Source organism: Eulemur rufifrons, chromosome 2 (assembly GCF_041146395.1).
Source record: "Eulemur rufifrons isolate Redbay chromosome 2, OSU_ERuf_1, whole genome shotgun sequence".
NCBI classification, from domain to species: Eukaryota; Metazoa; Chordata; class Mammalia; order Primates; family Lemuridae; genus Eulemur; species Eulemur rufifrons.
This window is the reverse complement of record NC_090984.1, coordinates 7,225,170-7,240,827: the sequence shown is the minus strand read 5'-3', so window position 1 is coordinate 7,240,827 and position 15,658 is coordinate 7,225,170. Positions and strand designations below refer to the sequence as shown.

General features: G+C 51.8%; 1 protein-coding gene across 1 annotated transcript in view; it reads right to left on the bottom strand.

The window, feature by feature from the left end:
- The window catches only part of CPAMD8 (C3 and PZP like alpha-2-macroglobulin domain containing 8), an 89,278-nt gene that overhangs the window by 33,944 nt on the left and 39,676 nt on the right, over positions 1-15,658 (bottom strand). Inside the window, 6 exon segments of the mRNA XM_069483198.1 lie at positions 784-835; positions 5,166-5,296; positions 5,548-5,701; positions 8,558-8,789; positions 11,188-11,250; positions 14,873-15,015. Of these exon segments, the coding sequence (XP_069339299.1) occupies positions 784-835; positions 5,166-5,296; positions 5,548-5,701; positions 8,558-8,789; positions 11,188-11,250; positions 14,873-15,015 (775 nt within the window).

Genomic DNA, 15,658 nt, shown 5'->3' with positions numbered 1-15,658 from the left:
AAGTCTTTGCTGGCCAGGCGCGGTGGCTCACATCTGTAATCCTAGCACTTTGGGAGGCCGAGGCGGGAGGATGGCTTGAGGTCAGGAGTTTGAGACCAGCCTGAGCAAGAGCGAGACCCCATCTCTACCAAAAACAGAAAAATTAACCGGGCGTGGTGGCTGTAGTTTCAGCTACCTTCCAGCCATATAGCGCCTCGGGAAGGGGCTGCATGGGGGAGGGGCAGACACTCTTGCAGGAAGCCCAAGTTCATGTCTGCCAGCATTTCTCTGACCCCACCAGGCAGAGGTGTGAATGAGTCTTTCTTGGGGGACATTCGTTCTGTACCCACTTCCTCCTTACGTATCACGTGTAGGCATAATATAGATTTTAGAGGATTGGGGCAGAGAGAGAAACTGACCCCAGATTGCACATCCTCCAGAACTCACCTTAATCTCCATGTCCTCCTCTGCTGCCTTGTGTCTCTGGGTCACGCTGGGGCCCACAGCCTTCCCCTGATGTGGCCCTAAGATCTCCCTTCCTGTGACCCTGGGCCCCCGAGGGCAGCCCTACTCCTGACCCCCTTTCTGGCTTGGTGCCTGCAGTAGGCATCCGTGTGCATTCACTCCCTGCGTGGCAGACGCCCAGCCCTCACTCTGGCTACAGCTGTCCCCAGCTGGGACATGTCATTTCTTGTGCTCTCTGCCCCCAGGGAGGGCTGCTGTGCCTTTTGCAGTGGGAGAGCTGCCGCAGTCCTGACTCAGACAGGCAGCCCCTCTTTAGCAGAGTGGGCACAGGGGACTCACCGTTGGGACAGAAGAAAGCGCTGTAGGTGTACGCCCGGGGGACTCCCTCAGGCTGAAACAGAGAAACAGGCAGAGCTGAGTGCTGGGCTGGTATGCGGGCAGACCGTCCTCCCACGCCAGCGGCTCCAAGTCCAGACAGCACAGTCATGCCACCAGGGCTCGCATGGCATCCACAGGGTGACACCAAGATCACAGTGCACAGAGGACTGGGCCGCCCACTTCCCAGGCCTAGATGAGGAACTGAGGCCACTCCCCCATGCCAGCCAAATGAAACTCACCAACTGCTTCTTGACTTGTCACGCTTCCCACACCCACACCCTGCACTCCCGGCCGCCCCTTCCCTTCCATCTCCCTGTGGGCAGGGAACACTGAAGCTAAGGCTGCCGGGATCTGAGAGCCCGTCTGACATCCTTGAGCACCGTGAAAGGGGCACTCGGGTCTGCCGAGGGACGTCTCTGTCCCACTGTCTGACACATCCCAGTGGAGTCTCTTCCATCCAGACTCCTGCTTTGGCTTCTTCTACAGGTGACCCCAAATACTAGAAGGCAGCTGCCCTGTTCTCTTAAAAAGGGATGCCCAGGCCAGGTGCAGAGGCTTGCGCCTGTAATCCCAGCATTCTGGGAGGCTGAAGAGGGAGGATCGCTTGAGGCCAGGAGCTTGAGACCAGCCTGGGCAACATAGTGAGACCCCATCTCTACAAAAAATTTAAAAATCAGCTAAGAGTGGTGGTGCATGGCCATAGGCCCAGCTACTCAGGAGGCTGAGGCAGGAGGATCACTTGAGTCCAGGAATTCGAGGCTGCAGTGAGCTATGACGATGCCATTGCACTCTAGCTGGGGCGACAGAGTAAGACTATGCCTCAAAAAAAAAAAAAAAAAAAAGTTAAATAGCACAGGACAGGGCCAGGCAATTACAAACCCACAGCTTTAGACAGTCATAAATATTAGTCCAAATGTCCACCAACAGGTGAATGGATAAACGAAATGCAGTCCATCCTTCCAGTGGAATACTATGCAGCCACGAACAGGAACGAAGCCCTGATCCCTGCTACAATGGGGATGAACCTTCAACACACTGTGCTGAGTGACAGAAGCCAGACACAGAAGGCCACATAGTGTGTGATTCCATTGATATGACATGTCCAGAACAGGCTGGGCGCAGTGGATCACACCTGTAATCTTAGCACTTTGAGAGGCCAAGGTGGGAGGATTGCTTGAGGCCAGGAATTTGAGACCAGCCTGGGCAACACAACAAGATGCTGTCTCTACAAAAAATAGAAAAAATGAGCTGGGAATGGTGGTGCACACCTGTAGTCCCAGCTATTTGGGAGGCTGAGGCAGGAGGATTGCTTGAGCCCAGGAATTTGAGGCTGCAGTGAGCTATAATCAAGCCACTGCACTCCAGCCTGGGTGACAGAGTAAGACCCCATCTCTACCAAAAAAAAAAAAAAAAAAAAAAAAGAAAGAAAAGAAAAGAAAAGAAATGTCCAATGTCCAGAACAGGCAAATCCACAGAGACAGAACCAGGCTCCTTCTGTTGGTGGCAAGCCCTGGGTGGGCTCTTGAACACACACCCAGTGGGGCCCTGTCTCCACTGTCGGCTCAGCTCGCAGAGGACCAAGCGGCAGGCTCTTCACTGACGCCCACGTCCTCGGCCCTGCTCCCCGTGGGTCGGTCCAGCCCGGGCTGCACATGCCCTTCCTGGTGCCAGTCTCCCTGGCGTCTGTGCCCACGCCAGCTCGGGGCTGGGTCTCAGAGCACGGGCCTGCCATGATGCCACGGGCACTAGCTCCGGCCGGGCTTTTCCGCAACCGTTCAGCACACATCTGAGCTTCATTCTCTCCTGCCTCTGCGGATCTGCCTGTTCTGGACATTTCTGTAAGTGGAGTCACACGCCATGTGGCCTTTTGTGTCTGGCTTCTCTCACTCAGCACCACGTTTTCGAGGTTCATCCATGTTGTAGCGGGTGTCAGCGCTTCATCCCTTTTGGCGGCTGAGTGACATCCAACGCACTGCGGAACTGCGGTCCATCGAGCCGCATTTGTTTATCGCATTTTTCAGCTGATGGAAGTTTCCTAAAATGGAAGCGCATCCCTGGTTTTGTCTGGGACGCCCCAGTTGACTGGTACAAATGCCTGGATGACAACGGTCTTCAGCACTGAGGCCAGGCACCGCGACACTCTCTCCATGCACACCCTCACTTAACCACCCAGCGGCGCCGTTTGAATCCAGGGCTCTCACTCCAGGCACCACCCCGGGGCTGGCCAGGCCTCCCTCCGGTGACACCCGCCGGGCTCTCCTTATGGGTCTGAATCACATCAGCTTCCTTTCTGCTCCTTTGGATGTCACCCAGGCACGTGGAGGTGATCGAAGGCTCTCAGCCTTCCAGCGGACATACAGATCTCAGTCCCTGCAGGCCACAGGGGAGCCAGGTAGGGTGGTGCCTGTCCTCTCTCCCCCTGGACAGCCATCCCCATTCCGGTGCAGCTCCCATGACCAGGCGCAGTCACTGCCTGCCTCTGTGCCAGCCGTGCACCTCCTGGGGAAGACATTTCTGTCGTATTCAGCTTCTTGTTCCCAAGTCCGCCACGTGATTTTTTTTTTTTTTTTTTTTTTGAGACAAGTCTTTCTCTGCTGCCCAGGCTGGAGTGCAGTGGTGTCATCACAGCTCACAGCAACCTCAAACTCCTGGGCTCAAGCGACCCTCCTGCCTCAGCCTCCCGAATAGCTGGGGCTATAGGTGCCACCATGCCTGGCTAATTTTTCTATTCTTTATAGAGATGGGGTCTCGCTATGTTGCTCAGGCTGGTCTAGAACTCCTGGCCTCAATGCCTAGAGCTCTCCAGTGGGAAGAGGTGGGAGGAGTTTTTTGCTGTTTTATTGAGCCACATACACTCTTGTCTCTTATTTCACAAATTGCTTTTCTAATGGAAGCTTCATTTTTTGCAACGACATTTCTTTTCTTTTCTTTTCTTTTTTTTTTTGAGACAGAGTCTCACTCTGTTGCTCGGGCTAGAGTGCCGTGGCATCAGCATAGCTCACAGCAACCTCAAACTCCTGGGCTCAAGTAATCCTCCTGCCTCAGCCTCCTGAGTAGCTGGGGCTACAGGTGTGCACCACCATGCCTGGTTAATTTTTTCTATGTATTTTCAGTTGTGCAGCTAATTTCTTTCTATTTTTTTAGTAGAGACGGGGTCTCACTTTTGCTCAGGCTGGTCTCGAACTCCTGACCTCGAGTGATCCTCCTGCCTCGGCCTCCCAGAGTGCTAGGATCACAGGTGTGAGCCACCACGCCCGGCCGCAACAAAATTTCAAGTCTTCTGCTGCCTCGATCTTCCCTTCTGTCCCCAACAGCTGCCTGAATGAACCCAGACCAGTGGACACCACAGATGCAAGCTCGGGCAAAATCCCTCTCTGTGAACTCAGAAATCCCTTCTGCAAGGAAAGGAAGGAGGCAAGAATTGCAGGCCTCCAGGTCTGCTGGTTCGTACCTGGGGGGCTCACAGCCTCCTCCTTGGGCCATGAGTGGGCACAGTGTGGCCCAGGGAGCATGCTGGCTTGGGCTGAGCAAAAGGTGGCCAGGGGTCTCTGCGTCCCCATTGGGACCACCCCACCCTGCTGGTTTACAGAGCTCTCATTCCTCATCCTACAGCTCTTGGTCCCAGAAAAACATCCCATCATATCAAAAATGCTGCGGTGACAACCTGTCCCCGACCTGGAGTTCTGCCCAGTGCACGTGTGACTCCTGGTGCCAGCAGGACCCATTTGTGCTCAGGGCCAGCAAGATCGTAGCAAGGAGGGAGGGCAGCTGTGGGAAGCTGGGCATCCAGGGAATGTGAGACCCCCGGGGGCCACTGTCAGGAGCTTCACTGGAGGCTGCTGTGTGCTCCTGGGGTGGCACCAGATGGAGTCCTGGATAGTGCTCTGATGCGTCCGAGCAGCTCCGTAAAGACGGGGCATCGCCGCTACTACCTGCCCAGCACCGTGACATGCCGTGTGCGGCATCCCGGAGCAGCAAGCACCCCGTCTCACGCAGCGGGGTCACAAAGCCATGGTGCGTGCAGAGCCCCACAGGTACGTGGGCAGAGCCTGCAGCAGGGGGTGGGGGTGCAGGCACTCGGATCTCGCAGCCCCCCCGGCTGTGCGTCCAGAATCTGCCTCCCAAGAGTTCCAGGCCACTTTGCCTCACTTCTGGGAGGAGCTGGACCGCTGTGGTCCACCAAGGAAGCCCCCAGACCCCAGCCGTCCTGAGCTCTCAAGCAGGACCCGTGGTGGCTGCCCAGGCCCTGGCGTAGGCTGAGACCACACGCTCCAGCAGCCCTGGCCTCGTGGTTGAAGGAACTGGGCCCTGGCCAAACACCCTGGGTGAGGATGTGGCCTTACCTCAACCATCACACTGCGCCTGACGTAATCTGTCCCAATGGGGACCCTCCTGTCGGTGTGATTCTCCTCCGGGTGTTTGCTGGGTCTCCCATCCTGGCAGCAGCTTGTGTCTCCGTAAGCAAGGGCTTTGGCTGCAAAGATGTGATTGCCTGCTCTCAGAACAGGTCCCCACCCGGGGGGTGTCCCGTCCCCTACTCTTGTCCCAGGAGTGCTTGTGTGCATGTGTGTGCATTTGTGCATGAGTTTGTGTGTACCTGTCCCTTGGGACAACCCTGACCTCACCTGCTGCCCCATCCACCCCTCGCGCCCAACAGGGGTCAGCGCCTGGACCCCTTGGTGACCTGGAAGGGGGGGGGATACCCCAAGAAGCCGGGATCCTCACCTGTGATGTTGTTAAGGCCCAGGTCGCTGAAGGACAGAACGACCCAGGTGGGCTCAGCCTCCCCAGGGGCCACGCATGTCTTCTTGGTCAGATGGCGTTTGCCAGGATGCCCGACAAACTGGATGCCCTTGGGAACTGAGAGCTTCATGTACACCTGCAGGGGGTGGCGTGCGCTCATGGTGCCTGGGACCAGGCCACCCTCCCTGTGCCCCACGGCCCACTGTGCACCACCGGCCTGTCAGCCTCTCTAAGAGCCAGGCTCCCCTCGGAAGGTTCCTTCCATTTCCGATCAAACTACCCACCACTGTCTGGCAGCCCACGCTGGCCCTCCCATGCCTGTCTGCCTTGGAGGCCCCTCGTCCCTCAACCCCTGCAGATCCCCACAAGCCCAGATCCCCTCAGCCAGATCAAGGGCTGCCTCTCCTGCTACATCCGCCCTGGGCCTCCAGACAGAAGCAACCCCACCCACTGCGGACCCCACAGGAGCTTCCTCCGGCTCTCTCTCCAACCACGGCGCTCCATGGTGTCAGAGTACAGCTCCGTGTACGCCCCTGTGTGCAGATGTGTGTGCATGAATGTGCTGTGAACGCATGCATCCGTCTCTGGGTGCACATCCGTGTGCACGCATGCAAGCACAGGGTGAATACACACATGCGTGCATTCATGTACATGTACGTGTGTACAGTGGGTAAATCCATGGCACGCGCATGCTAGTATTTCTGTGTGTACATGTGTGCCTGTATGTGTGCACGTGTGATGTGGATGTGCTGTGGATGCATGCAGGGGTCTCCACGTGCAAGTATGTGCGTGTGTGGGTGTGCAAGCATGGCATATGTACGTGTGCACGCACACCCTGGGAAGGCGTGTGTGCATGCATGTGTGTGCTTGTGTGTGTTTGTGTGCATGGTAGTCTCTGTGCATGTGTGTGCATTTTCAGCATTCTTCCAGGAAGGAAGGAAGGAACTCAACAACTGTCAGTGAGCCACATTTTCTAGGTTCTCAGTGAAGCGATCAGCTGTCCCCACTGGGAGGGTCTAGCTGGGGCTGTTTTCCCTGTGCCTCGGGGACAGGCACATGGGCTGGGGGCTGCTCCTGAAATTGGGGCTTGGCTGACCCTGAGCACATGTGCTGCCCAGCAGGGCTTTATTCTTCCTGCTGGACAAGTCAGCCACCAGCCACTCAGCACCAAAACTGGCACCTGCAGGCTTTGGGGGGAAGCCTCCCTTGGGGGACACCCTACAGGCCAGGGACTGAGCCTGCTGTATTCTGTCTTCTTGAAACTGGGGTCCTGTTCTTCCTGGCCATAGTCCATACAAAAAGAACAGCAAAGAAGGATGGGTTGTAAAGGTAAAGTCTGGAGCTGGGCTTTTGGGCACCACTACGTGGCGGTTCTGAGCACAACACCTCCCTTTCGTCCTCTAACGAAGCCACCCCGTGGCTGGAATTTGCAACAACTCCCTGGCTAAATACCCTCATTTTTTCAGTAAAAGCCAGAAATCTGGTTTTTTGGATGTAGAATCTTTTGGTTTCCAATATCATCATTGGCCTGAGACTGCGGCTCACATTCAAACGAGGCGTGGAATGAACCACAGGCTCTAGGGTCCCTGAGCACATGGGGAGGGCCAAGAGGAGATGGTCAGAGGTGTCCCCAGAGTCCAGCTGTCCCTGAGGGCTGCCCCAACCACGGACAGTCCTTCCTCCCTCCCTCTCATCCTCTCAGCTGACAACCCGGCACTCCAGGATCATAAAAGTGGGGAAGAACGAATGCATCCCCCAACCCCAGCCACACTGTCCCGCTGGCCTCCAAACACTGGTTCTGCACCCTGCCTCCGCCTGCTGGGGGCTCCAGTGTCTGTCTCTACCTCGCTTGCCGTCAACAGGGTCTGACACCTTTTCTCCACCTTCAGGGTCACCCCAAGCCCACCCCCTCGGGCTTGATGGTACCGGCCGATCCACCAACAGATCGAACGACATGCCCAAGGTCGGTGACTTTGTACGTACAAACTGGGATTCTGAGAGCCATCTCTGTTGACCACCAGGATTTCCTGATGCTGTCCTGGGGGCCTGCAAATTAAGGCCGAAAGGCCAAACCTGACCCACCACCTGTTTCTGTGGGACCTAAAAGCTAAGGATGCTTTTTTACCTTTTTTAAATGGTTGGGGGAGAAAAATTAAAAGAAGAATGATATTTTGTGCCACATGAAAATTCTATGGAATTCAAGGCTGGGTGCGGTGGGTCATGCTTGTAATCCCAGCACTTTGGGAGGTTAAACTGGAAGGATCAATTGAGGCCACTAGTTCGAGACCAGCCTGGGCAACATAGTGAGATCCAATCTCTACAAAAATAAAAACATTAGCCAGGTGTGGTGTGCACCTGTAGTCCCAGCTACTCAGGAGGCTGAGGCAGGAGGATGGCTCGAGCCCAGGAGTTCAAGGCTACAGTGAGCTCTGATCACACCACTGCACTCCAGCCTGGGTGACAGAGTGAGACCTCATCTCAAAAAAAAAAAAAAAAAAAAAAAGGGAAAAATTCTATGGCATTTAGATTTCAGTGTCTAGAAATGAAGTCTTACTGAAACACAGCCATACTCCATGAGGCACGGATGGTCTACAGCTGCTTTCGTGCTACGGTGGCCGAGTTGAGTTGCTGCAACAGGAATTGTATGTCTGGCAGAGACTGAAATATCTACAATCTGGCCCCTTCCAGAACATGCTCCATGTCATCACTTATGATACCACTGCCCCCATGCCCAGGGAGGTAGGGATGGTGGCTCTGTCACACACGCCCCCTCCCCCTCCCACGCACGTCCCCACCTCTGCCCCGCCGGCTTAGACGGCTGGTGAATTAGAGGCTGGTCTCTTCCCAGCCCCTGCCTCCCTGACAACATAGATGCTGTGTCCCCCCAAAACTCCCAGGCTGACCCCAGCTACACGTGCCTCCCTGACGGCACGGCTGCAGGCCCAGCGCCCTGGCAAACGGGGAAAGGCCGTGCATTTGGGGGCCCCAGTACCTCGGCGCAGGTGCCCATGTAGTTGTAGACGCTGAGCGGGATCTTGACCTGCTCCCCGCGGATGACGAGAGACGGCAGCGTGAAGTCTACGAAGAAGGGCTTGAAGGTCTTCAGCAGGGCGGGCTCGGCAATGCCCAGGCCCCGAGAGGTGGACAGGGCCACGGCCTCGGCCACCCAGCTGGTGATGGAGTCTGGGACCTGCACGCCAAGAGTGTCCTCACCAGATGGGTCGCTGCAGAGAGATGGACAACCATGGGGCCTTCTCCGGGGCCAGGTGGGAACGGACAACACAGGCTGTGTGGCTCAGGGAGGCGCCCCAGCACCTTAGAAACAAGCATAGAAAGCCCCACGCAGGTGTGTGCAGCTGGTCCTCAGCCCTGACTCTAACAGAAAACAGCAATGGTGACTGTGAACATAGAACCAACCGGAACATGGGTTCTGGGATGCAAACTTTGGCAGTGCACGCTCTGCCCAGTCTAGGGGGAGAAAGCTACCCCACTGATGAGACCAGTCATTTAGGGTGTCCTCCAAGAAGACTGAGCAAGTTCAGAGAGTTGGTTCAAATACAGTGGAAGCCCGTTACTTGTGGCAGCTACATTCCATGAAGTTGCCGCAGACTCTGAATTAGCAAACACCAGACGATGGCTCCTGGGGAAAATGCAGGGTTAGGTTCCTGGGGGCCCCTGGTCACAGTTTTGTACACCGATCAATACCTAACCTTGTTTTATGATCCAGCGATTCCACTTCTGGGTATATACCCAAAAGAACTGAAAGTAGGGTATCAAAGAGATATTTGTGCACCCCTGTTAATAGCAGCATTATTCACAATAGACAAAACGTAGAAGCAACCCAAGTGTCTATCGAGCGAAAATAAATAGATAAACAAATGAGGAATATTATTCAACCTTACAAAGGAAGGAAATTCTGACACACGCTACAACATGGATGAATCCGAGGTCATTATGCTCAGTGACATAAGCCAGTCACAAAAAAGACAAATACTGTATAGTTCCACTTATATGAGGTCCCTAGTATAGTCAAACTCAGGGCCAGGCGTGGTGGCAGCGCCTGTAGTCCCAGCTACTCAGGAGGCTGAGGCAGGAGGATCGCTGGAGCCCAGGAGTTGGAGGCTGCAATGAGCTGTGATGATGCCACTGCACTCCAGCCTCGGAAACAGAGCAAGATCCCGTCTCAAAAACAAAACCCAAAAATACTCAGAGACAGAAAGTAGAGTGGTGGGTGCCAGGGGCGAGGCGGAGGGGGGATGGGGAGTTAGTGTTTAATGGGGACAGAGCTTCAGTTTGGGAAGAAGGGAAAGTTCTGGAGACGGGTGGTGGTGACGGCTGCACAACAGCGTGAATGTATTTAACACCATTAACCTGCACACTTACAAATGGTTAAGATGGTAAATTTTATATGATTTTGCCTACAATTTTAAAAATTGGGGAAAAAGAGAGAGAGAGAGAGAGAGAGAGAGTAGATCAATCCTTTTTCTGGGCTCAGAGGCACCCCCGCCCTGGTCTCAGACCTTCCCCATCTGAGTCACCCTTGCTCCAGCCAACAGAGGGGAGGGACTATCCCAAGTCCCAAATCCCTGACTCCAGCCCTTCTGTGCTGTCCACAGCCGTACCACCCCTCCCAGCACTCGGATTCTCTCCGCTTCTCGAAAGGGTTCCACCACCCTCTTCCACCTCCTAAGTCCTGTGCCCAACCCTCTCTGACACACTGACCCTATTGCAATATGACGACTCTTTGGGCATCTGTCTACTCCAGCTAAAACGAAAATTTCATGAGTGCTGAGACCCTGTCTGCCTTGTTCAAGCGGCTATTCTCGGCATCCAAAAACATCACCCAGCATCTAAAACATAGCTACATTTGAGTGATGATGGACAGACAGTCTATCTTACAACTGGGCTCCCAGAACAAAGCACGGTAACCTCGGACCTGTTCTGAGCAGGAGTTAAGCCTTCCCACCCTGAGGACACGAGGAGCACTGTCACAGCACAGCGTACCTGGAAGGGCACAGCTCAGAAGTGAGTCTACCCGCCAGCCCGTGCTGAATTGAGGGTCAGAACTTTCACACCCAACTGGTTTACCAGGGCAGGCACTGCCCCCTTTTGCAAGTCCCATTGGTGCTCTGACACCAAGCGTCCAGAGAAAAAAGCCAATTGCATCGGGCAGAAATTTGGCCCCTGCGCTCCTGCTTCAAGCAGAATTAAAAGAGAGAGAAAAAAAATACGGAAATGTGCTGAGGAAAGCATCCTGTTTTCGAGCATTAGCTTTAGTCCCCTGAGGAGTGAGGAGGGCAGAGGGTGAGGTCACGTTCATGTTCCAGGCAACTGTAATCGTGTAATGAGCTCGTTATGCAAACAGAGCAGATAGAGTTACCCCAGCAGGGAGTGGTGAGAGGCACAAAGCCCTCACATTTCATATTTCACGGGCAGATGTTCAAGGCTGCAGCGGGGCTCAAGGCTGACTTCATGGCTTTGTTTTATGCATTAGAAAAAGATGCACAATGTCGTACTCAGACGCTGGCATCGGCTCTGCCCATCCCACTGGGAACTCCGTGGACTTGCACGAGTGCCTTTGAGCCAACCAGCAGACAGCACGGGAGAGGAATCCTACTGTACCTGATGTTGAGACAATGCCAAAGCCATGTTTCAGGGAAGAAAGTCCTTTTTTTCTTCTCTGCTCTATGAATATATAAAAAAAAAAAAAGATTAAAATTGCACAGACATAACAAATTTTTTGCCCGGCAGATTAGTATTCTATTTGTTTAGATAGAATGTGTTCATTCTTTTACCTGGCACAGTTAACATTCTACTTGATTAGGACATAGCTTGTTAATTCTTTTACCTGGAAGGGTTAACAGCCTACTTGATTAGGAACAGTGGAAGCAAGGTATCAAAGGCTTGGCAGAGCTCACCTTAAAACAATAGTGTTGCCTTATCTCCTGGATGCAGAAGGTAGGAACGGCCACAGGGACCACCCCATGTCCTGCCCTTTGCTAATTTCCCTCACTTAACTCCAGTGAGAATGCCCTTTATCAAAAAGTCCCAAAAAACACACGTTGGCGTGGATGTGGAGAGACAGGAACACTCATACACTGCTGGTGAGACTGCAAACTAGTGCAACCCCTGTAGAAAGCATTATGGAGATACCTTAAACAGATTCAAGTAGACCTACCATTCGATCCAGCAATCTCATTATTGGGCATCTACCCAAAGAAACAAAAGTCATTCTATAAAAAAGACACCTGCACCCGAATGTTTATAGCAGCACAATTCACAATTACAAAGATGTGGAAACAACCCAAATGCCTATCAATTCATGAGTGGATTAGTAAATTGTGGTATATGTATACCATGGAGTATTACTCAGCTATAAGAAATAACGGTGATATAGAATCTCTTTTGTTCTCCTGGAGAGAGTTGGAACCCATTCTATTAAGTGAAGTATCCCAAGAATGGAAAAACAAGCACCACATGTACTCACTAGCAAATTGGTTTCCCTGATCATCACTTAAGTGCACGTTTGGGAATAACACCAATTGGGTGTCGGACAGATGTGGAGGGTGGGGAGAGGGGATGGGTGTATACCTACATAATGAGTGTGATGCGCATCGTCTGGGGAATGGACACGCTTGAATGTTCTGACTCGGTGGGATGGGGGGGAGGGGATGGGGGTATAACTACATGATGAGTGCAATGTGCACTGTCTGGGGAATGGACACGCTTGAAGTTCTGACTCGAGGGGATGGGCAGGACATGGGCAATATATATAACCTGAACTTTTGTACCCCCATAATAAGCTGAAATAAAAAATAAATAAATGAAAAATAAATAAAAATAAAAAAGCTAGAAGAAACAAATGAAAACTTATGCAACTTTGTAATCAGAACTCCAACAAAAAGCAATAATAATTTTAATAAAAGTTTTAGCACAGTTAAAAAAAAAAAAAAAGAATGCCTTTCATTCATTCTTGTTTGAGCCTCAGAGCTCACCTTCCCCAGACACTGACTGCCCTTTTCTCAAAAAAAAAAAAAAAAAAAAAAAAAAAATGATGATGATAATAATAAGCCCTTCTCAAAATGTGGCCATTTTAAGTGGTCACATCCTTTCCATCTACAATACTTCTCCTAGCACTGCACCCTGGAAATACCCACAGATACAGAGTGGTTTCACATCAGTGCTGTGAGCATTAGCAAACAGCCCAAATCTCCATCCAGACGGGGACTGGCTAATCAGATAATAGCGTATTCATTTGTGGAATATTATATACCAGTGAAAAGTGAGGTAAGCATGCATGGACTGATATAGAATGATCTCCAAGGCTCATCATTAACTTAAAAAAGGAAAGTACAGAACAGTATTATAGTATTCTTCTATTAATGTTCTTTATAAAGTCTGTCTATGCACAGAAGGAGGATATCTAAGAAATTATTCACCATGGTTGCTTTTGAAGAAGGGAATGGAACATCTGGGGGTAGGAGGGAGACTTAAATTTCATTACATGTCCCTTCATACTGTTTGAAAAAAATGTAACCATATTCATATGGTTAAAAAAAAATATCTTGTCCTCAGAATAAGGATGTGTTTTCCAATTACAAAAAAACATGGACACTGGCTTTTGAAGGCATTTCTTGTGGCTTTCTGCATTGGGATTTACACCTTCCTGCACAGTTTTGAGTGTCAGAAAGCTGCTTCCATACCTGCCGCAGGCCAAGATCTTAGCCACACGCACATGAGTGGGTGAGGGCCCCTAGGGTGGCTGCCGGCAGATGGAGGCCCCAGGGCAAGTATCCCACCTCCCTCCTCCAAACCCATACTGGAAATGCTTCCATGTGTGTCCAAACTCCAGGAGGGGGCCTGGTCTGCCGACGCACTGAAGTTTGGAAACTAGGATTTGTGTACATCTGCAACACTCCTGCTAAACGTGTGGTCCCAGCAGGAAGAGCCTGGGAGACTGAGGCTGTGGAGGGGATGGAGGAGCATGAGAATGTTCCTGATCTATGCAGAGAGGGCTTGGGACAAAGCCCCAATTCTAAGGGGGAGAGCTGAACGCTTCTCTCTCTGGAATTGATATTGCAAGCAAACCAAACAATGAATAAGAATATAGGGGATTTGGATACCATCACCAACAGGCTTGCCCTGAAGCATGCATAGAAAGCCTTGTGCCCAATAACGGGGACTTGGACATTCTTTTTAAGTAGATCCAAGCATTTACAAAAACTGGCCATAGAGAAAGCCTCTAAAATAAAAATCAAAGGATGACTAGCATACAGATCATGTTTTCATTGGCCGCAGTACATATTTGACATGAATTTAAAAAACATATACAAATAATCATGAAAAGAAATCACTTGAAAATTTAAAACACTTCTGGACAAGTCATAGCCCAAACATTCCACTAGCTAGAACGTATTTGGAACCAAGCAATAATGGAAATACTTCATAACACAATGTGGGTGCAGCCAAAGCAGTGCTCAGAGGAAAATTCATAAGCCCCTAAAGGCTTAAGTGTTTATATGTAAAATAAAGAAGACTGAAAGGTAATTACTTGGCGTCTAACTCAAGACAATGGCTTCTCACTGTGCCAGGATCCCTCTGTCCACAGACAGGTCAATTTTCCTGATCCATCTTCTCTCTTCTGTATCCCCAATCTTGTACACTGGGGAACTGGGGCAGGGCCAAGAACTGCGGGGTCATGAAGTCCTTGGTGTCCCAGACCACTAGGCCAATGGCCCCCCAGGGGACCTTGGACAATGTCTGTCTGGAGACCTTCTGAGTTGACAACTGGGGAGAGTGCTACTGGCATCTAGTGGGTAGAGGCCAGGGACACTGCTCAACACCCTGCAATGCACAGGACAGCCCCCAGCACCAAGAATGACCCAGCCAAGCAATGGATGCAATGTTTGTGTTCCCCTTAAAATTCATACATTGAAATCTATTACGGTAATGGTATTAGGAAGCAGAGCTTTGGGAGGTGATTAGGTGATGAAAGTGAAGCCCTCAGCAATGGGATTAGTGCCCTTATAAAAGGGATCCCAGAGAGCCCCCAACTCCTTCTACCATGTGAAGATACAGCAAGAAGGTGCCATCTATGAAGTAGGAAGCAGATCCTCACTGGACATCAAATCTGCTCGTGCCTTGATCTTGGACTTCCCAGCCTCCAGAGCTATGAGAAACAAATCTCTGTGGTTTATGAGCCACCCAGTCTGTAGTATTCTGTTAAAGCAGCCAGGAAAGATTAAGATGAGTCCCAAAGCCAACAGCGCCAAGGTGAACAAACCTTGCTAAAGGCACAGGCCATTACCTGGGGGGGTGCCTGGAAGGAACTGCTGCCACCAGGCTCCCGGTGTGGGGCTGGAAGGCAGGGACAGCCTCGTCGGTGTACAGGCCACCGTCCTGCCGGTGGTTCAGGCTCACGAGGTTGGTCATCACCACCAGTCCCGTTTCCTAGGCAACAGACAATGCCCAAACCAATGGTGAGGAAGTGGATGCTGACGGTCCCAGAGGCACATGGGAATGAGTACGCCTGTGTCCACCCACCCAGCTGCTGGGAGGCCTCAGGGGATCATCCTTCAGTTCTGGGCGTGGTGGCACAAACTGAGGAGGTCGTGGGACCCTGTGACCATCCAGGCCCGAGAGGACCAAAAGCCATTGGCCCAGGTATAAAGGGCCACGTAGTGTGTGACTGCATTGCCATGAAATGTCCAGAACCGGCAAAGCCATAGAGACAGATTAGTGGTTGCAGGGGGTGGGAGGGGAGTGGGGAGTGACTGCTAGTGGGGACGGGGTCTCCTTTTGGGGTGATGGAAATGTTCTGGAACTAGATGGAGGTGGTGGTTGCACAACACTGTGCATGTACTAAATGCCACCGAATTGTACTTTAAAATGGTGAATTTTACATTATGGGAATTTCACCTTAATTAGAAAATATAATCAGTTGGCCCAGTCCCTGACCCGGACCAAGGGCCAAAAACTGTGATTGCAATAATCACTTTTTCTTTCTTTCTTTTTTTTTTTTGTGAGACAGAGTCTCGCTCTGTCATCCCAGCTACAGTGCAGTGGTGTCATTGTAACTCACGACAACCTTAAA